The 23,283-nt window shown below is 41.9% G+C and overlaps 3 protein-coding genes across 8 annotated transcripts in view; 1 reads left to right on the forward strand and 2 right to left on the reverse strand.

The window, feature by feature from the left end:
* Positions 1–10,244: 10,244 nt before the first annotated feature.
* LOC144715970 (ATP-dependent Clp protease ATP-binding subunit) lies at positions 10,245–12,345 on the reverse strand. The gene is made up of 3 exons (XM_078590941.1): positions 11,959–12,345; positions 10,586–10,920; positions 10,245–10,456 (listed from the first exon to the last, which is right to left on the reverse strand). The coding sequence occupies exons 1-2, from the start codon at positions 12,343–12,345 to the stop codon at positions 10,627–10,629; spliced, it is 681 nt and encodes a 226-aa protein (XP_078447067.1). The 3' UTR covers positions 10,245–10,456; positions 10,586–10,626.
* Positions 12,346–13,645: 1,300 nt separating this feature from the next.
* On the reverse strand, positions 13,646–18,339 carry PEPKR1 (phosphoenolpyruvate carboxylase-related kinase 1). 4 transcript variants are annotated; one of them, XM_078591830.1, is made up of 6 exons: positions 18,202–18,339; positions 16,180–16,507; positions 15,821–16,122; positions 14,808–15,104; positions 14,179–14,442; positions 13,646–13,939 (listed from the first exon to the last, which is right to left on the reverse strand). In XM_078591830.1, exons 2-6 carry the CDS (start codon positions 16,386–16,388, stop codon positions 13,734–13,736), a joined length of 1,278 nt encoding a protein of 425 aa, XP_078447956.1. In that variant the 5' UTR covers positions 16,389–16,507; positions 18,202–18,339; the 3' UTR covers positions 13,646–13,733. The 4 variants fall into 4 exon arrangements, with proteins under 4 accessions (XP_078447956.1, XP_078447953.1, XP_078447955.1 ...); XM_078591827.1 differs by having other exon boundaries at positions 15,821–16,507; XM_078591829.1 differs by having other exon boundaries at positions 15,821–16,573.
* A 1,903-nt stretch (positions 18,340–20,242) lies between these two features.
* The window catches only part of NRPD1A (nuclear RNA polymerase D1A), a 38,062-nt gene continuing 35,021 nt past the window's right edge, over positions 20,243–23,283 (forward strand). For all 3 annotated transcript variants that reach the window (XM_078591831.1, XM_078591833.1, XM_078591832.1), the window contains exons 1-2: positions 20,243–20,508; positions 21,236–21,344. In XM_078591831.1, the coding sequence (XP_078447957.1) occupies positions 20,492–20,508; positions 21,236–21,344 (126 nt within the window). In that variant the 5' untranslated portion in view covers positions 20,243–20,491. The remainder of the gene's footprint in view (positions 20,509–21,235; positions 21,345–23,283) is intronic.

A 23,283-nucleotide genomic window follows, 5' to 3' on the forward strand; every position in this document is an offset into this window, starting at 1 on the left:
TCGCTCTTCTGATCCGAATGTAGAAAATAGTATACGTAGTTAGACAACTGGAAATTTACACTTTTTTGAGAAAGTCATCAATTATTTGAATGTTTTATTGGACTATACTCTTCCTTTTGATTGGTGAAAGTAAGATGAATAAACAACTGCTCAAGGGAGTCTTTACTGCTTGAAATCTCCTCATAAGAAAACTGCATTTCGTAGTTGAAGGAACATCCATCAGTATGTTGAAAGCATAACCTCATTCGAAAAAAAATTAAGTAATAATTGGAAACTATCAATCACCTGTAAACTTATTTGTTGCAGATTTATGTTTGATTCTTTTTGACCCCCTAAAACAAACACACTTAGCACTTTCGTATTTAATAAATTTAATCAATTCAGCCCTTAGTGCCAACTCCCTCCAAATGGCTGTTATTTACATTAATACAACAAAACTATGTATTAAATTTCAATACAAGTATCTTTTGAAATTCAATCAATTAATTCCTTGAGATTTGAATTTAAAGACACATACAATTTAGTGCATGTGTTGTCTGAGATATAATTCCATATGATATCTTAGAATTCTGCTATGAAACTTGTCTATACTTATCATGATATTTTTCTGATTGTTCCTCTTTAGTGAATCAGTAGATCATTTTTGAATGAGTCTTACATGATAAAATAATGTAACCTTTGTAGTTTTTTTACCTAATAATATATAAAACTCGAGAAATAATTGCATGTTTAACAACTTAATAGCACATAAAAAGGTAGGTTCCAATTTGTTTTCTTTGAATTTAAAAATGATCCCTAGGTTTTTTATCGTGGTATAATGGTTACCTCATACAATTATTATTATTGGTAAGAGCCAAGAAGATTGCTATGTTTTTTTATATTGTCTCGTTCCGTCATATTTGAATGTAATAATATTGACAACTCTAACATCAGATTGATGTAACACAATGGACGTCGAGATCGACGGCTTGTATTACACCACAAGGAGGGTGGGGGCAATCATGTTATGTAGTGGAGATGAATAATGTCAGTGATAAAGCAAACTATAAAGCGACAATGAAATCGATGAGAAGTATAAATCCAGTGTTGACGGACACCAATGACCACTTGGTTACACTATAAGTGTGACCTGGGAATGCCATAACACTCCCGATGAGCCAAAAGACAGGTCAAGGGTCGACAGTGCGAATACAGCTATTGCCGCTAGTGCGTGCACCTTTGACACACCAACCAAGGTCATACAGATAGAAACCTATCCCATTATACGTTACTCCTATCCATCAATAACATAACCCCGGCAATGGAAAAACGTTCTTAGGCACTAAAAGAAATGATATAATGCCGAAAGGGAGATTATGAGTGTACCAGTTGCGACGGAGTGTGAGCGACGCGTGATTCAGCAGAAGTTGAAGGCAAGCTCTACGTAGGTGTGACGATGGCGCTGGTAGTTGCAGAGGTGTGAGTAGGTGCGGCAGCGGGCACGATTGCGGGCGCAGCAATGGGAATGACAATGGCCGCAGCATCGGGCACGGAAATGGCACGACAATAGGGTATTTTCACACCCTATTGTCAGCATGGCAGTGGGCGAGGGTAGGGCATGGCAGCATGGCAGAACGGTAGCGGCTGGGTGCGGCAGCGGCAGGGCGCGATGACGTAGGCGACTGCAGGGCGGCATTGGCAGCCCCCGCGACGCAGGTGTGGGCACCAGCGGGCGACGGCGGCCAGAGCTTTGGTGAAGGAGGCGGCGGTTTTCAGCAACTGAAAGCTAGAGTTTTCAGATTTCAATTTTGTAGTGGTATTTTGGTAAATATGTGTAAAATCAAAAAATAACTAAATAATCGCCTAAAACTTCAAGGAAATAAGGCAAATGGTCAGATTTTCGCATAATTCTTCTTCTCTCTCCCGATGGGTACCCCCCCTCTAGTAAGGGGTAAATATGGGTCTTCCCCCTTAGAAATTAAGGGAAGAAGGCACAAATAAAGGGTCCTATGGGCCCCTAATAGGAGAGAGACCCACAAACAAGCCCATACACGGGCTCACACATGCACAAACATGTAGGTCCATACAGCGGCCCGGACACATGCGAAGAAACACACACAACCACATACACGGCCACACATACAAGGGCTACAAATAAAGAAAGATGAGCGGAAAATAAAGTGAAACCTTCCAGGCCCGTTGACTAAGTTGAGTGCTTTGAAGGCCGGATGGCACGCGCCAGCCCTCACTCAATAAAATGGTCGAGAAAGGGTCTTCAAATCTAGGTAGTCCCCCCCATCACAGGTCCTAAAGGACCCAATAGTGTATGTTAAATAGAGATGCTTTTCCCTTTTGGGGCCTGAAGTTTCTCCTTCAGAAACGTAAACATGTCTTTCTTCCTTTCTTCTTTCTTCATCCTTCTCTTGACATCTCTCTTGCCCTGCTTATTTGGCCCTCTGCTTCCTGATAAGTGTTTCTAATAAGTGTCTATTCTGCATCACTAAGATTATCGTTGATTGGTATTGCCTGAGAGAAGAATTCCAATTCTGTCTACAATATCTACCTACGTCTCTAATAAACCAGTATTTGAGTTAAAGGAGTCATTTTAAGGCTCTGTTTATGCAACAATACTTATAAAATTTACGTAGTACAGGATAAGTTAAGGTCGAACCCAAGAGAAAAAGATAATGAGCAAGCAATTTACGAATCAAATAATTTTTCAAATAGAGTTTATGGATGATTTTATGTTTTCTAGATTTTTAACTATTTTATAAAGAACTAAATCAATAAAATGAAAGAAAACTAGTCAAAACTATTTTAAATAAATGAAGCAAATATTACTTTATTTATTTAAAATCAATATTTATTTCATTTAAACTATTTTAGTTAACTATTAATAATCTAATGTGATCTTTAGGAATATTTTGGGATTTTTTAGGGCAAGAAATAAATTTCAAGTTTAAAGAGAACCTTTGGCCTCTCTTCCAATGGAAAAAACTATAGGAAGCTACGCAGGTTGGCATGCAATATGCAAGCAACGGAGCGTTGTCAGGCAAAGAATTGGTAGTGAATAGAAATTATTTTAAAATTTTCTACATGAGGAATTTTGAGTGTCGCTTGATGCGTTGGAAAGCTTGTAGTCTAGGCTATCCACTATAATGTTTCCCTAGACAAAATGGTGAGAAAATACAAATATAACATTCAAAAGATCACACAAATCTTGTTGTCACCTCCCCTAAGGGCCAAGGGGTGCTCTTTCGCCAGTAATATTGATCACCCTTGAACTCTCTCTCGCACACTCTTTAAGAACACGAATGGATCAAAGAAATATGATGCACTAGGGCTCCAATAACAAATTGGGAGCATAAATCCAGTATAAGAAACAAATATTGTTAGGTTCTATAGACATTGACATGGATGAACAAATCAAAACATTCCGCAGCAGACGACTTGAACGGAATCGAACGACACCGATAAAATCATTGAAATGAAGTACCGTTGCACGGATCGCATACATGATTTCTTGGATCCGAGAGTGAGACATGTCGAGCAGCTCAAGTGTGCAGCCTCTAGACATATCCACGCGATCCTCAGCACATCAAATCTCCTCTTTCTCATTGACAAACCCCGTTCTTTCTCTGCCGTCGTTACATCATGCCGATTGCATCGGGAATGGAGAGGGGTTGTGGGAGAAGGGAGAAGAAGGGAAAGGCCCTTGAACAGTTCTGGCCTGGGTGAAATTTCTTTCAGGCCTTCCCTAGTTATACTAAGTGGGTATTTTTCAATAAAACCCCCAAAAACTTAAGTATATCTTCTGACGTCCAAAAGACCATTTGCGTGTGACCCAATAGGCCCATGTATCAGTCTAGTTAACGACTCTAGTGGCCCAATAACCTTTATTGGCCTTCTAAATTAATTAAATCTATCATCATATAGATTAATTAATATCGAATCAATTTAACCCAATCGATAGGTTGAGTGTCTAACACATGGGGTGCCAAGCTACACCTCGTGTTCTAGAAGATACAAAGGAGTGTGTATCGCCTCACTTGATGGAACCTGTTCGTCATCGGTTACCGTATATGTATAGTTCCTCATCCACTTGAAGCTCCTTAGATGACTTAGGGTATGGTCAATTGTCAAACCCTAATCGGTCATCCGAGTCAGTACTGATGCATTCCAAAATCATCATAGAACTCTTCTCTAATATTTCACTACCTCGCCCAAGGACTTCATTGCATTGTCTTCCTTGCGCTATCACCTCTTGTACTGAGCGTGGACGATCCCATCTCGACAACTCAATCATCTTTGTGAAATTCTTAATAAACCTGAAGTAAGACTATTTAGAAACCGATGATTAGGGACACATATGTCATAGTCAAAGTTCAACTTTCCGTCCACAAGGCATCTTTGGTGTCTCAGGTCTAAGGACTGTGCCGTGAATCAACCTAACAGACATTTTGGTGTCATACCATTCAAGGAATCGTACGGATAAATTCAATGAACTCTTTCCACTAAAGAGCAACCACTATCTATCATAAGTGTGTCCACACTAATGGTTACGGGAATGGCCATACACATCATATGAGTGAAGCTAGATAGTACTATTATATCTGTATACTTCAATGTCATTCTCCAGTATGCTTTGAATAAGAATATTTGGAACACATGCCTGAAGACTAATGATCTCTGTATAACGATCACATTATATTAAGTCCAATCATGTATTCATGGACTTCATTATAAGCATCACATGTGCACTACAATGACTAGGTGATTACAAAGCCCTGGTGGATGATTATTCTTCTTCACTGCATGTATATCAGCTTGAGGGGGTGAACTTATCATGTTATATTTGCACACCACGTCCAATTGTACAACCAAATCTTGTGGCTATGACACTTGGTAGGGAGTGTGTGTTAAATTTTTTGCATGAAATCCTAATAAAAGAGGCTATATTTTTATTTTCTTCATCATGTTTGATTGAAGTTTCAAAGGTTTCTCATGACTTGTTTGACTAAAATCTGTTTTCTAGTGTACTTATCTCTCCACTATTTTTCATATGGCGTTTGCGCTAAGCTGCTAATGAGTAATGCCTAATATGTCAAAGTTGTATCCCGTATATGTTATCTTAGCTCTAAACTTATGCAAAAAATGTGCCCGAACTTTTGGAAACCATTGATGCGTTGATGAACACAAAAGTACAGAGTTACTTTGTCATTGATATTTGAGCTAATCAATAATAATTTATAAACCTTTACTCAAAATAATTTGACTAGTTAATGATAAGCAAGGTCGTCTCCACATTGAATGGATATTTAAGTTTAAATACTCTTAACATAATGATTCAAGAGGTATGAGAGAAGATACAAATAAACTAGAAGATCTTTATGTGATGAATATGAGGCAGTGAGAGGGTGATAATAGTTATTTTATAAGGATGCAACTAATGATAGTATGAGGAATAGGTAGGAGGATGTGGATAGATTAAATGGAAATTAGAGAGTGCGATAGATGAAGGTGTATAGTGATGATGGATGTAGAAGATGAATAAGAAGATAGGATGATGAAATAGGTGAATGGATGTGGATGGATGATGATGAAATAGAATGGTGGAAGAATAAATGATAATGATCTAACGAATGGATCTAATGGAAGAGTGGATAGATGGTTGTGAGCTGGAGAAGAGGATGGTGGACTACATGATTTAGGGTTTTTACATAAGAGGAAGGTGACAAGATCGAGATCGAGATCGGAGATGACTGCGGTAGGGTGAGATGATGGAAGCTAGCGATGAGAACGAGATGATGAAAATAAGGATGTAGATCTAACTAAAGGGATGTGAAGGAGATAAACCAATGTAAGGCAAGAGACTAACCTTAGATCCCTATGTTCCATAGTGATAAAGGCACTATTCTGATGCAAGTCAGCCTCTCCATTTCTCTATTAATCCTCCCCAACCACTCTAGCCATCAAGAACACTCTTGATGGACATTAAAAACTTCACTGTCTTTCAATCAGCCTCTCTAAAAGGAAATGAGCTTAAAGATACTTTTCACAAAAAATGAGGTAAAGATCCAACCATATAGATGGAAAGATCAGGTAGAAGGAAGATTCGTTACAAATTTGAACCCTAAACTCATTCTAGATTGGAAGAACTATGACAGGAATTGGAGCAGATGCATTGGCTATTACCCAGTAGCTCATTGTATCCTTTAGTAGTTATCACCCGTCAACACATCAGGTACTAACTGCTCCGCATATACTGGTATATCTTTATACAAGCATTCACAATGGAAATATGACTCCTTTCTTGGGGGTAATTGATCATATGACACCAAATAAGATTTTTTATGTTCAATATATAAAATTACTATGTAGATAAGAAGCTTCTCACAGCTGATGGCTAGTTAATTCCTGTTTTTAGCTATGGGGTTATAAGAATTCCTAGCATTGAAAAAGTTTGAGCTCGTATTTCATGTGCCATATCTATCCCCCAATATTATATCTGTTAGTTTCTTATTCGAGTCTACTGATGGAAATATATGTGGCCGGCAAGCCAATCACACATTCCACATCTCGTTCCATGTTCATTAATAGAACATATTCATTATAGTGCACGTGTGATGCGTATAATGAAGTCCATGAATACATGATCAGACGTAGTGAATTATGATGAGATCGTAATACGGAGATCACTAGTCTTTAAGCATGTGTTCTAAACATTCCTATTCGAAGGATACGCGAGAAGGACATCAAAGTATCCGGATAGAATAGCACTATCTAGCCTCACTCATATGATGAGTATGGCAAGTCCCGTAGCCATTAGTGTGGCGACACTAAGGATAGATAGTGGGTGCTCTTTAGTAGAAAGAGTTCACTGAATTGATCCGTACGAATCCCTAAATGGTATTATACCGAACTGTCAATCAGGTTGATTCATGTCACGGTTGTGTAAGTGGTCCTTAGACCAGAGACACCAAAGACGTCTTGTGGACGGACGGTTGCACTTTGGCTATGGCCAACGAGTCTCTAATCATGGGATTCTAAACGGTCTTAGTTTGGGTGCATCAAGAAGTACACAAACGCGATTGAGTGGTCAATATAGGAATGCCACCCTCGGTATAAGAGGTGACAGCTCAAGGAAGATGATGGGATGAAGTCCTTGGCCAAGGCAGTGAAATATTGGAGAAGAGTTATCCGATGATTTCCGAATGCATCAGTACTAACTCCGATAACCGATTAGGGTTTGACAGTTGACCATACCCTAAGTCGTCCACGGAGCGTCAAGTGGATGAGGGATTATACATACGGTAAGCGATGATGAACAGGTTCCATGACTGATTCGATACACACTCTTTTGTATCTTCTAGGACACGAGGTGTAGCTTGGCACCCCACGTGTCGGAGTCTCGACCTATCGATTGGGTTAAATCGGTCCGACATTAATTAATCTATATGATGATATAGTTAATTAATTTGGAAGGCCACTAAAGGTTATTGGGCCATTGGAGTTATTAACTAGACTGATACATGGGCCTAGAGGGTCACACGCAAATGGTCTTTTGAACGTTTGAAGATATACTTAAGTTTTGGGGGTTTTTATGAAAAATACCCACTTAGTATAAATAGGGGAAGGCCCTGAACGAAATTCACCCAAGCCAGAATTGTTCAGGGGCCTTTCCCCTTCTTCTCCACTCTCCCCACACCCCCTCTCCATCCCTGATGTGATCGGGACGACGTAACAATGCCAACGGAGAAAGAACAGGGCTCGTCAACGAGGAGGAGATCTGACGCACCGAGGACCGCGTGGATACGTCTAGAGGCCGCACACTTGAGCAGCTCGACTCGTCTCGCTCCGGGATCGAAGAAATCACGGAAGCGATCCGTGAAAAGGTACTTCGTTTAATGTTTTCGTTGATGTCGTTCGATTCGCAAAAGACTTCCGCTACACATCGTTTTTGTTCTGTTCATGCAAGTCAAGGCCTCTAGAATCCAACATCTACTACATTCATCTATGATTCCCTGAAAATGGTTGTATTCTTACAAACAAAGTGATGGGGTGGAAGATTAGACTTCTTGTTCAAGAGAAGCATGGAATTAACTACCTGGTGGCACACTCAATGAACCGCGGAAGGGAGGTTGTCTCCTTATCCTCCCCAAGTGCCTTTCAACCCACTGTGATGGATTCACATCATGATATTATTCTTCAGAAAAACTAGGGCATTTGGATTTTAAAACTCTTATATGTTTCCTTTTTTATGTCTGTAAAGATGTGGACCATGTTCGTGAAACTTTTCAATGATTGGTCAACATATTTTTTCTATCTATACTTGCATATCTCAAGAAAAACTTCATTTTTTGGCATCATCCATCTTGATATTTGGGGTCCATCTTAGATAACTGGATAGTCTATCACATTCATTTATGAGTGCACCCAGATAACTTGGGTGTACCAATGACAGATACGTTAATAATAAATTCATTTATTATTAAATTTTTAAAGATGATATCCCTTGAACTTAATACACGTATTTAAAACTTTGATAATACAAAAGAATTCATCAACAGCACAATACAGCATTTTTTTCACCACGAGGCACAATCCATCAAACGTTTTGTGTCAATACCCCTTGCAGAGCGGTGTGGTTGAACAGAAGAACCATCACTTGTTAGAAGTTACTCGAGCACTACTTTTCTAGAGTAAAGTCTGAACTAACCTCCACTGAGACACACTCCTTACTGGTACTCATTTGATAAATGAGTGGTCTACCTGCAATATAGGACGGAAAAGTCACATATAAGAGATGAAATCGCATTTGTCCTTATGTCATTGGAGGCCTACTCTTTCACTAAAGGTATTTGGGTGTACTGCGTATATTCATGCATCATCTTCTCATAAAGGTATCTTTATGGCGGGTACTCAATAACTTTGAAAGGACACCACAACTATGATCCTAACAGAAAATGTTATTATGTCACCAAGGATATCACATTTGATGAGGATACTCCCTACTATCCATCTGTTAATATCCAGTATCAGGGGAACTATACTCAGTGGAAGAGCACCAAGAAGTCATGCAGCTTGAGAGCCTTGCCGACCAGTTCTCCAAGAGACTCCCAAGGAAACACGAGGGCAACACGGTCCGCAAGGACATATAATTGAAAATCACCTCAACATGAAGATATCATCTTACTAGTCCCTTCTATCAAAGATTTCAGCCAATTTTACACTAAAACAAAACAAACAGCCAGTGAGGAGTTGTATACCCTTCTCACTAGTATTGTTCGATCTGTTAATATGGGACAATATCCTATTCAAAAAATATGCTAGTTCAGCTAGTCTCTCAGTTCCTTATGAACTGTTCATATCCAAAGTGGGTTCAATTCGGCTTCCACCAACCATCTTTGAAGCTTTAGTGGATCCAAACTAGAAGCAGGCTATGGAGGATGAGATGGTGCCACTCCAACATAACCATACTTGGACATTAGTTCAACTCCCACCAGGAAATAAGGTAGTGGGCTACAGATGGGTATTCACTATCAAGTATAAGTCAGATGGAGACATAAAATGATACAAAGCATGACTAGTTGGCTAAGGGATATACGCAAATGTATGGGACAGATTACAGTGAAACCTTTGCTCCATTAGACAAAATGAATCTGTTAAGAATCTTTATTAGACTGGATTCTATCAGGTTGGGAAACGAATCAGCTAGATATTAAAAACACATTTTCTCCATGGCAATCTCGCAGAGGAAATTTATGTACATATTCCTAAAGGTTATAAGACGGCTCAGAAAGTGGCTCTTGTGTGCAAACTACATAAAGCTCTCTATGGCATCAAGAAGTCCCGACAAGCCTGGTTTAGGGAATTAAACAAGGCAATGCATCATAGAGCAATCTCTGCCCAAATTCTCTACATCTCATACAATTCTTAAACAATCACACCATTGAAATAGGTTATTTAAGTGAACACCTCATTATTATTATTTTTATTCATCCTTATCGCGTTGCTTTGAAGCCATCAACGAGGCGTCCCGTTGATGACTGTTGAAATTCTGATTTGTGACTCAGGTATGAATATACCTATTTGACCATTACTAACTGTCTGACACTGAGATAGTCCAATTGTGCGTTTATAGATATCTATTTTTTCATTTTTAAACTTCGTTTCGATGAGGCCGACCAGTCTTATACCATGGTTATTCCTTACCATGCGTTGGATTGTTTCTATGCTGTCCATGTTATTAATGCCCCTACAACTCCAAAAAAGTGTATTTATCATGGATTACGTGGGTGATATGAATTTACCATTCCCAGAAGAGAATCTTGCTGCTCTCCTGCCCCATCATACATTTTTTTTATTTTTCTTCCTGGCATTTTTTCTTTTCACTGGTCGCCAAGTCTTCATGAATGCCACTTCTCATCTCTTTGAACTCTGATCACCTTGTCCAAAATACTGAATATTCATACATCTGCCACAAATCAAAATATAAACATTCATCAACATTCATGCCTGTAATGTTTTTGTTATCATGGTAAGCTAACTGAGACCATCAACTTCCTTTCTCATGTTGAAGTCTCCAAGAATGTAACTTTCTCACCTCTTTGAGCTCTGCTGACCATGGTCTGAAAGAATCATTACTCAAACTTCGTTTTCGTCCAACTGGGTAGTTGAGACAGAGATGAAGGCATTGAGGCGGGCGATACACTCAGTGGGCAAGCGGAGGAAGTTGTCCAAGAGAAGATCGTTGACTGGAGTTACGGTGGCGACGCCGACAAGGCTACAAACGCCGCCTTCATCAAGCCGCCGGCCCCGGCCCGCCATGGCCTTGCCCACTGACTCTTCAGTTGTTAGCTTTGTTTCCACAACCAGTGCCGGCGCCTGGTACAGTCTCCCCACAGAGAACCAGAACTTGGCCCTGAAATCCAAGTCCACCTGCTCTGACAATCACAAGTTACCCAGTTAGAAAACGAACAAATGGGTTAGTAGTAGTAGTAGTTGAGGAAGAAGAAGCAAAGAAGAAAGAAGGATAAGGGAGAAGAAATAGGAGAAGGGGAGAAGAGAGTAGTAAGAAGAAGTAAGGATCAAGGGAGAAAAGAAAGAAGAAATGTGAAGAAGGAAGAAAAAAAATGAAGAAAATAGAGAGAAAGGAGAAGAAAGAAGAAAGATGCAAAAGGAGAATCAAAGAAAGATAAGAAAAATGAAGTAGAAAGAGGAAAAAAGAAGAGAGAAGAAAAATGTAGAAAGAAGAAAAAAAGAAGTAGAAACAGGAAAAAAGAAGAAAAAAAGAAAAGTAGAGAAGAAGAAAAAAAGAAAAGTAGAGAAGAAGAAAAAGGAAAAGTAGAGAAGAAGAAATAAGAAAATAAGTAAAAAGAGGAAGAGAGAAGGTAAGGAAAAAATAGGAGAAAAAGAAAGAAGAGAGAAGATAAGAAAAAGTAGGAGAAAAAGAAAGAAGAGAGAACATAGGAAAAAAAGGAGAAAAAGAAAGAAGACAGAAGAGAAGAGAGGAAGAGAGAAGGTAAGAAAAAATAGGAGACACAAAGAAGAGAGAAGATAAGATAAAATAAGAGAAAAAGAAAGAAGAGAGAAGAGAGGAAGAAAAGAAGAAAGAAGAAAGAAGAGAGAAGATCAGAAAAAATAGGAGAAAAAGAAAGAAGAGAGAAGATAAGAACAATTAGGAGAAAAAAAAGAAGAGAAAAGAGAGGAAGAAAAGAAAAAGAAGAAAGAAGAGAGAAGATCAGAAAAAAACAGGAGAAAAAGAAAGAAGAGAGGAGAGGAAGAAAAGAAGAAAAAAGAAAGAAGAGAGAAGATAAGAAAAAACAGGAGAAGAAACAAGAGAAGAAGAAGAAGAAAGAAGAGAGAAGATCAGAAAAAAACAGGAGAAGAAGCAAGAGAAGAAAAAGAAGAAAAAAGAGAGAAGAAACAAGGAAAAAAGACCAAGAAGAAGAAGAAGAAGTTGAAGAAGAGGGATGCCTGGCCAGTGTGCGTGTTGATGATGCCCTGGAGCTTCTCCGGGGCGATTTCGATCTTCAGAAAGGGCGGCAATGGGAGACCCAAGAACCTCGTCGTCCCCGACGCCAGCGCCGGGATATACATCGACGCCGCCTCGAATTCCACCGCCAGCTCCTTCCCCTCCTCCTCCGCCATCGCCATCGCCGCCCCTCCCGTGGCGTCGTAGTCGAACTCGGGGTACCACGAAATCCCCAACTTGCACCCCCCCATCGTCTTGAAATCAACGCTGTACCCCCGCCCCGTCGCCGCCGCCGCCGCCGCCGGCCTCCGCCGCCGCCTCTGGTCGCCGCCGCGGCCGAGCCCGCCGACGGCGCTCCCCCCCGCCGCGATCGCCCCGCAGCCAATCATCTCTCTTCCCCAAAGCGTGTGGCTCCAACGAACTTATGAGTTCGTTGGTCAACGGTCAATGGTCAACGGTCAAGGGTCAATGGTCAACGGTCAATGTCGATGGTCAACGGCAAGAGAGAAAACTGATAAGTTTGATTCCCGGTTAACTTTTTACTCCGAAACGATCAGTTGGATCGCTGGTCATCAATGATTTTGATTACATTTTGATTAAATTTCGGAAGATCTCAGAAATGGAGGAAGAGATATTTATGAAGAGAAGGTCTTAGGATCGTTTGGGTGCGGAAAATTCGAAGAGTTTCTGGCGGTTAAAAGGGATAATTAAATATCGAGGATAATCCTAATTACGTTTGAACAGTCGGAGTAGATTAAACGTGATCTAACCTTAGGTGAAGATTAACAACCGGAAAACAAAAAACGAACCGATGAAGAAGGGGAGCATCGTGATCTTCGAAACAAGAAAGATTGAACCCAGAAAACAAGAATTCACAAGGGTTTAGGGTAATCAGAATTAGATTCCGTTTCTCAACCAATCTCTTCCCATCCACGTCTACTAATTACGACAAGTGGTCAACAGTCAATGGTCAAACCACAAAGTACGATGGCCCCTCCGCGATGGTCATCCCCATTGTCAACAGTTATCTTACCCTTGCCGGCAGCAGTCATCGGTGCTGTAGAAGATTCTCATCCCTGCCATCGTCGGTCATCATCCACATTCGTCCCCGTTGACAATTGTCGTTATTCCCATCCTCTCATTTTTCTATTTTTTAATTTTTTATATTTTCTTCCACATTTCCGTGGTGCTCGTCATTAGACATAATCGTTCTGTTCTTTTTGTGCGAATTGTTCATTCTGTTCGGTTTTCCGAACAGAAAAAAACAAATTCGAACATAACGTCGCACAGACCCGTGTGCGATTCCTTTGTTCGCTTTGTGCAAATTTTGTTCTAGTTATGTGCGACTGTGCAAATTTGTGCGAATGTGCGAATTTCGTTCGTTATTTAAAAAAAAAAGAACAGAACAAACAACAAGGCCCTGTGCAGTTCTTTTATGCGAATTTTTTGTTCGCTTAAAATGAACAGAACAGAACGACCATGTCTACTCATCATCTATTCCCTTGTTTTCGTCATCAGTCATGTGTGACATGGAATTGAATTCGTATAGTCATCTATCCATCACTCCGGACGATGACGAACAACAAAAACAGACGGGACGGAGTACGGTCCCTGATCCGTCCAACAAGGCCATTAACCAACTCATTAGTTGCGTTCATGGACAGTCAACGGTCAACAGTCAAAGGTCGATGGTCGTGAAATTTTTTTAGCTCATAGCTAGAATCGGTAGTTCGAACATACTTGAGGGGAGAAGGGTGAGGAGTTGACCAGAGGGACTTCAACAGACAAGAGAGGAGGGGAGGGAGTGGGCGCTGGAGAGGCGCGTGGGCGAGGCCCAACGAATGATTGATTCCGAGACGATGAGCCCGACTGGTTTCACCTCGCCCCCTCCCATTGTCTGGTTCCTCCTCCTCTGTATCGCCACCGTTGACGCCTCCTCGTCTTCGGCCGCCCCGCCAGCGAAGGGCTTCCCCAAGCTGCAGTCTGAACCCACAAAGACAAGTTAAAAAATGCAGTCTTGGGTCCAGATCAGGACTAGTTGGCGTTTCATCGAAGAGGGGTTGACCATATCAGCGTTCAAGTAAGGTAAAAAGTCAACGTCAACCATCCATCCATGTAATTTCATCAGTGTCAACAATAGTCGATGACGTTGATTTGGCTAGCCTTTACTGAACCAAAGCTGGCGATGCTCACAAAGACGGGGAGTTTGGCCCAAATTGTACCTCTTTGGACTCCTCCGGAAGCAGGTTGGAAGAATTCGAAGCTGGGCAGCGTTTGAACAGGAGGCGAGCTCGACCCCCGGTCGAAGGAGACGGAAGCGAGCGCAAAAGAGAAGGACGCCTTGCAGGAGAAGGAGAACGTCGAGGAAGAACAACCAGCCGCCTCGTCTGAGCGGCCCCCACAGTTGGACCGAGACTTGAGCCTGATCGAGCCGGGCTTGCTTGTTGCCGGGGGATCTGGCCCACCATCTCTCATCCAAGGATGTTCTGCACAAAAAACATCAAACCCACCTTGAAATTAACACCAGATATTCATCATCAGCAAGTGTCTACAAAAGATGATAACGATTTATTCATCCTAATCCAGGACGCAGACGGATAATAATGACGATTTCATCACATCATCGTCTAAATGAAGGTAACAGTGGGAGAGTGATGAGATAAAATCATTGTCGTCATCGTATTTGCGGTGACAATTGCATAATTGTCATCCATGGGGAGAAGACGATGGCAGTTTCGACATTGCCATCCCAGGAATGACGGGGATGATGATGACTCGTCATCGTCATCTGTTACTGTGAACACATTTTCACCAGCAGTAATAAAATTCTCTCTCTCTCTCTCTGTCTTACCGAGGATTTGGTTGGAGGTGAGGCGCAGAGAAGGGTCCTTGCGAAGCATGCCAGAGATGAGGGCGATTGCGGAAGGGGAGATGTGGCCCCAGCGATCGGATGGGAACCGCAGGTTGGCGGCTCGGACGGCGCCGAAGATCCCTGACTTGGTTTTTGCCCAGAAGGGCGGGACACCGCTCAGCAGTATATAGAGAATGACCCCAGCGCTCCATATGTCAGCAGCCTGGTTGTATCCTCCTCCCAACACCTCCGGCGCTATGTAGAACGGGCTACCCACCGTCGACGACAATTTTTTCCCTGCCCAATCGCAAAAAAGCAGAAACCCAAACGGAAAAAATGATTGTTAAAGTACAACAATGAGCTTAATGGGTACTAGAGTCGACGCCAATTCTCCTCTGCCCAGGGGGTGAAACCCAAAACCCAGGTGAAAAAAGTTGAATTTTTATAGAAGAAAACGAGCCCAACTGCAAAAATACAAAACTCCTACAGAAAACGTATTTTGTGAGTGAAGAAATGCGCCCAGTAGCAAAAACTCAAAAACCCAGATGAGAAAAAATCATCTTTCTTGACACCCCTCGTCCTCGACGATTTCTTCCTCTCCCAGTCGCAGAAACCCATAACCTAGGTGGAAAATGGGAAGTTTTAATTTTAAAAAAAAAACGAACTTTACGGGTGCCCCGCTACCCCGTCCTTGACAATTTCTTTCCTGCTTAGTAACAAACAACAGATTCAGAATTTAGATGAATAAAACAGGAATTATAAATTAAAAAAAAAAAGAGCTGTACGGGTGCCCTCCGTGCCGGACAATTTCTTCCTGCCCGGTAGCGAATAACCAAAACCCAGATGAAAAATAAAATATTTATTAAATATACGCCAACTCCCAGATAGAGAAAATAGGACTTAGAAATAAAAAAATGACCTCTATAAGTTCCCGCCCTAGTGCGAGAAACCAAAAACCCAGACACCCATAAAAAAATAGGAATTTGAGAGTAAAAAAAGAGCTTTACGAGCACCTGGTTCGAAGAAAGTGGCCAGCCCGAAGTCGGCCAGCTTGATCGGCGACGAGGGAGAGTCATTCATCAAGAGGATGTTCTCCGGCTTCAGATCCCGGTGAACGACGCCCATATCATGACAAAACTTCACCACCTCCATAAGCCGCCTAAAAAGAGTCCTCGCCTCCCCCTCAGAGAAACTTCCGCATCTCTCTAAAAGATGAAACAGCTCCCCTCCAGCGCATAGCTCCATCACCAAATGAACGTAGTCCTCCTCTTCGAACACGGCCTTCAACTCCACCACGCTGGGGTGCCCTGAAAGCCTGGACATGATCTCAATTTCTAGCTTCAAACTGCGAAGATCGTCCGCAGTGACCAACCGGTCTTTGGCGATCGATTTGCAGGCGAACCTCTCGCCGGTGAAAATGTCAGTGCACTCTCGAATGACCCCAAACTGGCCCCAGCCCAGCTGACATCCCAAGCTGAATCGATCGAGGAGATTGCTGGTGAGAGAGGATTTCAAGATCGGGGCGGCTAAGTCTGGAACGGTGTAGCAATGACATTGGTTGCTCGTCTGGCCGACAGCCATTGCCGATGAATCTTCCTGTTCTTCGGTGGGTTTGATCGATTTATGTGTTGTTCCTCATCTGCCAGGAGAGATCACGAGCGGATCAATGATCACCGATCGCTTTACTTTGTCACCGCCTCCTGCGATCAATGATTTTTCTTTTGGGTTAGACTCGAGAATCTGGTGAGTTTTGGTTGAAGCCATTGCTACAGAAAATAAAGTCACGATCAGTATATTTAGGTACAGAAAGTCTAGGAATCATTTGAGATGGAAATTGGAAGTGTTCCCGAGTATAAAGCATGAAGAAGGAATCAGGGTTAGATATCGATGATTGTTTTCTCACGTGTTCTAAGCCTTCTCGTTTCTCATCTCCTGAGATGTGAAGGAAATGATGACATTTTATTTTTACCGGGACGAATGATTCATACGTTGTTCATCGATGATCGGTAGGTTACAGAACTAGAGGGGGCAAAACTTTGGTAGAGAAAGTTTTACGATCATTTGGCCAGAGTATATCAAAGAATTTACGAGGAATGTGGAACCAGGGATCAAAATTGACGATTGTTTTCCATCTGATTGGGTCAATCATCAGGGAACATGATTCTGAAACATTCCAATGATTCGTATCATTCGAAGAAGAGGGTTAACCAGAGGGCATCACTTTCTGACCGCTTTCTGAGATCTGGGGGAAAATTATGAGGAAGATCAAGGTTTGTTTGGGTAAGACTCAAGAATCTGGAGACTTTTGATAAAAGCTGTTGCTATGGAAAATGAAGGCAAGAGAAGAAACTGGCGAGGTTCATCCCAGGTAACTATTTGACGAATTATTTGATCACTGGTCATCGGTAATCCGTAGATCTCAGAAATAGAGAATAAAACAAGGTAGAGAAAGTCTTAAGATAGAACTCTGATTGATTCGAACGTTAAACCCCGATAGTTCAAACACATAAGGGAAACAGGGTAACATATCGACGATTGTTTTAATCCTTCTGGTTTCTCATTAACTGAGATCGGGAGGAGAGCTATAAGCGAGATTACAGTTTTTTGTGTAAGACTCGAGAATCTAATAAATTTTGGTTAAAGCCGTTGCTAGAGAGACTAAAGGTAAGAGAGAGATCTGGTAAGTTTGATTCCCGGCAACTTTTTCTCCGAACGATCAATTCGATCATTGGTCATCAATGATTTTGATTACATTTTCATTAAACTTCAGTAGATCTCAGAAATGGAGGAAATAAATTACTGAAGTGAAAGTCTTATGATCGTTTGGGTACGGAAATTCAAAGAGTTTCTGAGGGTTAAAAGGGATAATTACAAGAAAAATTTGGAATCAGGACTAAATCTCGAAGATTATCCTGATTAAGCTTGATCAATCAGAGTTAATAAAACGTAATCTAACCATAGGTGAAGATCAACAACCGGAAAAAAAAACGAACCGATGAGGGGGGAGCATCGCGATCTTCGAAACAAGAAAGATTAAACTCAGAAAACAAGAAATACGACGGCAGAATTCGCAAGGGTTTAGGGTAATCAGAATTAGATTATGTTTCTCAACCAATCTCTTCCCATCCACGTCTACTGATTCCACGACAGCAAGCGAGGGTTTGACTCGCTCGGCGTACCGCAACAAACCATAAATTCAAACGAAACCCTGAAAAAAAAACTGATCCCTCTAACCTCCCCTCCACAAACAGTAAGATAACCGGAAATTCAGCACCAATATCCACCGCAGAACCAACCAGGAAACTCCTCTCCACGGTCGATCCACGATCACCGGAAGAACAAGAAAGAAGTGACGACAACATCAACCGGGATCAAAACGAGAAGAAACACTCACATCTATGCGAGAACTGCAAGAACTGCACGATCGCCGCAGATTGGCCCCCCTTCAATCTGGAGCCAGTCCTCGGCCTCGACAGCTCTTGCGTCCTCTTCCCCTCTTCAGCGTAGATATCCAACTCCTCTCCCTCGCTCCCGCTGCTGTTAAATCGTATTACTTGCTAAAATCCCTCATATTTATTCGTTCAAACTCTTGAAACTCGGCTTAATTAATTAATCTACTTCCTAATCACCTAACTTCCATTGGACCGGAGGCGCCAATCAATGGCGTCGGTACCTCCTCCGCAGAGAGAATCTCCGCCGTTCATCTCAAGATTATGTACCGATGGCCCAGATCCAACGGCGATGCTTTGCTGGGCTCATTGGACCACCAGTTGTTTGCATTGAAATCCAATAACTGGGCCCTGAAGAATCCCGTTTGGCCCAAATGCTGACGTGGACACATCATGTCATTGACTTGTCTTCCATCTTTATCCGTCATCTGTCAAACCCGCGGGGGATGAATGGACGAAGTCATTTCTGTCATTAGTCATTAGTCATCAGTTCCAATTCCACTGAGTCCAAGTGTTGTTGGCTATCTCTTTCCCTACTAGTGGGCCGCTAGGACCGGATCGTCCGGGACTGGACGATGGATGGGTCGTAACGAAGATCGTCCCGTCCGACGTCTGGAATCAGTGCAGGGATGCAGACAGGATAGTTTTTTCGTCCGAGTGGACGAAAACCATCCCGTCCGCTCGTCCGGGACAAATTTCCTTCCCGGTTTTCGTCCAACCTCGTGAACGGGACAAATTTTTCATCATGGGCCGAAAAACCGTCCCGTCCACGTCCCTGCACTACTAGTAATTCCGGATCGTCCAGGACGTGGAACATGGACGGGACGTGACGAAGATTGTCCCATCTGACGTCCGAAATCAGTGCGGGGACGCGGACGGGATGGTTTTTTTGTTTGAGACCTCCGGACGGGACAAATTTTTTTGTCCGAGTGGATGAAAACCGTCTCGTCCATTGGTCTTGGCATGAATTTCCGTCCCATTTTTTGTCCAACCTCACAGACGGGATGATTTTTTTCGTTCTGGGATGAAAAAAAACGTCCCCTCCGCGTCCCTGCACTACTAATTGCTCCGGATCATTCGGGACGTGGACGATGGACGGGACGGGACAAAGATCGTCTATTCTGACATCCGGAAGCAGTGCATGGACGCAAACAGGATTGTTTTTTTGTTCGAGACCTCCGGACGGGACAAATTTTTTCGTCCGAGTGGACAAAAACCGTCTCGTCCGTTGGTCTTGGCACAAATTTCTGCACTGTTTTTAAACCAACCTCGTAGACGGGATGATTTTTTCGTTCAGGGATGAAAAAACGACCCGCCCGCATCCCTGCACTACTAATTGTTCCGGATCATTCGGGACGTGGAAGATGGACGGGACGGGAGGAAGATTGTCCCATCCAACTTCTGTAATCAGTGCAGGGACGCGGAGGGGATGGTTTTCTCATCCAAAACCTCTGTAAGGGACAAATTTTTCATCCGTGTGGATGAAAACCGTCCCGTCTGTTTGTCCGGGATGAATTTCCGTCTTGGTTTTCATCCAACCTCGCTAGCGCGATGATTTTTTGGTCCTGGGACGAAAAAATCGTCCCGTCCGCGTCCCTGCAATATACTAGTGGGATTTGAGGATGGATGATGGATCATTTCGTCTCAATTCCTCGCCTGTCCAACAGGTAGATGGAGGGCTTGGACTAAGTGATTTCCGTCACTAGACATTAGTGATTCGTATGAGACGAGAGCGAAAAAGAGAAAGAGAATTGGGAGCAGGAGAATTGCTATCCACAATTAATGCAAGTATAGTCTGTCACCCGTTTTAAAAAAAAAGGGAAGTCTAATAAATTATTGAACAACGGGAGTTCTGCTATCTAAGATTTTGGTTTCCACTTATCTGATTTCAAACTAAAATTGTAAGAACTTGTTTAAAAAATTCAAATTTATAGTTTGGAAAAGTATGCAGTAATCTATTTTAATATTCAATGGCAGGACCGTAAATCAGCGCTCTGCGGACTGCTATTATTTAAAAACCGGAGAATGTTCGAATGTTTCCCGCCAGATCAAGTCAGAGAAAAAGCCAGAGACTGTGATTTAAACCTAACGAGGAACGTTCTTCGAGGAAATGAAAGGGGAAAACTTCGCCGTTCGTCGCTCGATTCATCCTCCGATCTCCGCTCTCTTGATCGCGTCTGGTTAGAAATCAAGCCGTAACGCCGGAGATTTACTATCTGGTGGATCTAGGCAAAAATGGATGAAAAACAACGGTATTTGATCTTTTTGTTTCCGCTGCATAGTTCTCGTTTTGTCCTTTTCTTAGATGCTACTGTTGTCGTCGTTTTCCCGCCGGTTGCATCGGCGCAGCAGGTTTTTATGATAACTAAGCTCGAAATCTTAATTAGTTTTTTTTCATCATCAGTCGATCAATTTTTAAATAAGTATATTTTGAGACGGATGCCGTAGTGCACTTTCTCGAGACGCGTTTAAAGCTACTTTACCGGAAGACTTTTGATGAGTTGGATCTGTCTTCTTGTCTTTTCTCTGCCTTCAGAGGACCAGCCTGTGGCACGGACCTCGCTCTTGCTCGCATTTTGGATTTGACTCAGGAGAAAATCAGTGAACTTTACAATCGGAGAGTGGCACAAGTGAATTTGTTTTATTTTGTATTAAGTATTTATTTTGATAGCACGCGGGAACCATCCGCATGCTCATCTTTTGTTCATTTAATCTCAAAGCTTTGGATAGTTCCGTCTACATAGCATAACACTGATGGGTTTCATTTCTACACGGCATAACACTGTTGTTGTCGTGTCGACTATCTAGGGAAGTGACTCTTATATAATTACTTTTCACAAAAAAAACTCTTATATAATTAATTATCGATACTACTGATTACTTATAAAAGGCATCTTCCGCTTCAGTTAGAGAACTTTCAATGCTGATACCTGAACTGTGGCTGATAACATCATTACTTTTACTGTGATGCATCTACAGCCACGATGAATCTTTGCCGAACTTGAGCAACCTGCCGATCACTGAGAAACGTGCACCCGAAGGGAATCTACTTAGCTTGAAGTTCTTTATGATGACAAACACGGAAGTGGTGCGTACCACTATTATCCGTTTGCATATGCATTACGATATTCCTCGTGCGCTGTGGAACAAAGACTCAGTTCTAAGGACTGTTGGGATTCTTTGAAATGCGTAATTTTTTTTCTTGCCTCTTCTGAAAACTGTAAAATGCATTTTACATATTTAATCTGAATCTTTTTCGTTCAAAAGTAAAATTTTTTTCGTCTTTTAGATAGGAGAGGCTTACTCCATTTTATTCAAAAATGCTTTTCGTAGAATTTAAGCCTTCAGAAGATATCATTTAGTTGTGGTTTGATCTGGGGATGGATTGTCTTTGTCTCGTTTTTTTCTCCAAAGTTTAAAAACTTAACCCAAAATTCACTTTTGTCCTTGTCTGAAACTGGTTCAACAAACCTAAGGACGGTCTTGCACGTTTGTCAAAGCAAAAGTCGCTGATCTGCTTCATGCTCATAATATTGTCCGGTCTATTTCCTATTAGAGATAATCAGAAACTCGGTTGTTAATGGACAGATAAAGATGGCAAGAGTTGGTTATGAAGAGAATCAATTTGGAAATACAGTTGGATTTCCCTTCATTTGTTCTTTCGGCTGATATTATGCTAAGTTCTGTGTGAACCCATCGGTAGAAGGGGACGAGAGGATGCATAAAATGCTCACACATGCTGACCGTGGCACGTGCATGTAGTGGTAGCAATAAGGATGGAAGCAGGATATAGGGAGTCAAGATTTTAAAGGTTATAATAAAGGTCCTTCGACCAGACGGGTGTAGCCCTACACTGCAGAAGGCTGGGATGTGGAGATTCTCTGGGAGTCTTGAGACAGGAGGCTCTGATTCGCTCCTTCTGCTTCTATCACTTCTTTGCCTTCTATCTTTGTGATACGGCTCTCAATCTTGGCTCATATCTGAAGGAAATGGAGGACGAGGCGAGGTAGAAATTCCCGGGGTGGAGAGATGAAACGTGAAGGGGTATGAGAGGAGGCCGAGCAGAAGAGGTAGGGATCAGCCGGGACAAGCCGCCTGAAGAAGCGGTGAGGCAGAGACAATCGTGAGGATGGGGATCTTGGAGAGAGACGGAGAGTGGAGATAGAGGAGATGAAAGGTAAGGGGAAACACCAAAGATCGATTAAGAACCAAAGTCCAAGTCTGCCCCCCACTAGAGGGAGGGCTCTGCTATTTAAAGGAACATAAAAGGAGAATATGACAAGAATGCCCTCGACGCGGCCCGGGAAACCTATCACTTTGCTACCTTCACCAAACTACATGATCACCCGTCAATCTATATCAGTCTGAACTATGTGCATTTTAGCTCAGATTCGTTTTTAGTATGATTTCATAAGAACACCATTTTCATCATTTGAAGGAAGCATCTATCGTATACCCACAGAAATCTTCTCAGAATAAGAGGAATTCCTTGAGACCTACGGTACATTGTGTACCTAATTGCGTATACCTCTGGTACACTGGGTAACCTTACCCTTTTACAAGATTGACCCAACGTTTGATTTTGAACCAAACCAGAAAACTGTTTCACCTTCGAATTGGTGCAGTTCTCATAATTAAAAAAAGTCCAATCTCCAATAAACTGTGTCATTCTTCAATTTGAATAGAAATATCATTCTGATTTCCTTGGGAGTTAGGAGCTTCTACTATCAAAGAAACTATTTGAACTTCTTGATGATATTTTGCTACTGGTTTTAGTTGTGGCTGGTGCGATAAGTTTTTTTGAAAAAATACTTATCGTAGAAGTCAATTGTGGCTAATGAATCAGCATGTTTAAAATAAAGGCAGGGTCCCATAGAGAAAGCCACACTAGGGAAAACTGATAGAGAAGTCTTTTTCAAGATCTCATCATCAGCCCGTGCAGGGAAAACTGGAGCAGCTAGAAGGAGACATCGCAACCCCAGATCACAGAGTCCTATTAGGATCCTCGAGAATATCTTATTTTCCTT

This window comes from Wolffia australiana, chromosome 2 (genome assembly GCF_029677425.1).
Source record: "Wolffia australiana isolate 7733 chromosome 2, ASM2967742v1".
Classification (NCBI taxonomy): Eukaryota; Viridiplantae; Streptophyta; class Magnoliopsida; order Alismatales; family Araceae; genus Wolffia; species Wolffia australiana.

Bases quoted from the DNA above. Each gene is read 5' to 3' on its own strand.
- LOC144715970 (XM_078590941.1), bottom strand. From the start codon at position 12,345: ATGATTGGCTGCGGGGCGATCGCGGCGGGGGGGAGCGCCGTCGGCGGG. The intron at 10,921-11,958 runs GCATCCCTCTTC...TTGTCAGAGCAG, and splicing joins TCAACACGCACACTGGCCAG to GTGGACTTGGATTTCAGGGC.
- PEPKR1 (XM_078591827.1), bottom strand. From the start codon at position 16,388: ATGGCTGTCGGCCAGACGAGCAACCAATGTCATTGCTACACCGTTCCA. The intron at 15,105-15,820 runs GTGCTCGTAAAG...GCGATTGGGCAG, and splicing joins GGCCACTTTCTTCGAACCAG to GGAAAAAATTGTCGTCGACG. The intron at 14,443-14,807 runs GTAAGACAGAGA...TTTTTTGTGCAG, and splicing joins CACCTCCAACCAAATCCTCG to AACATCCTTGGATGAGAGAT.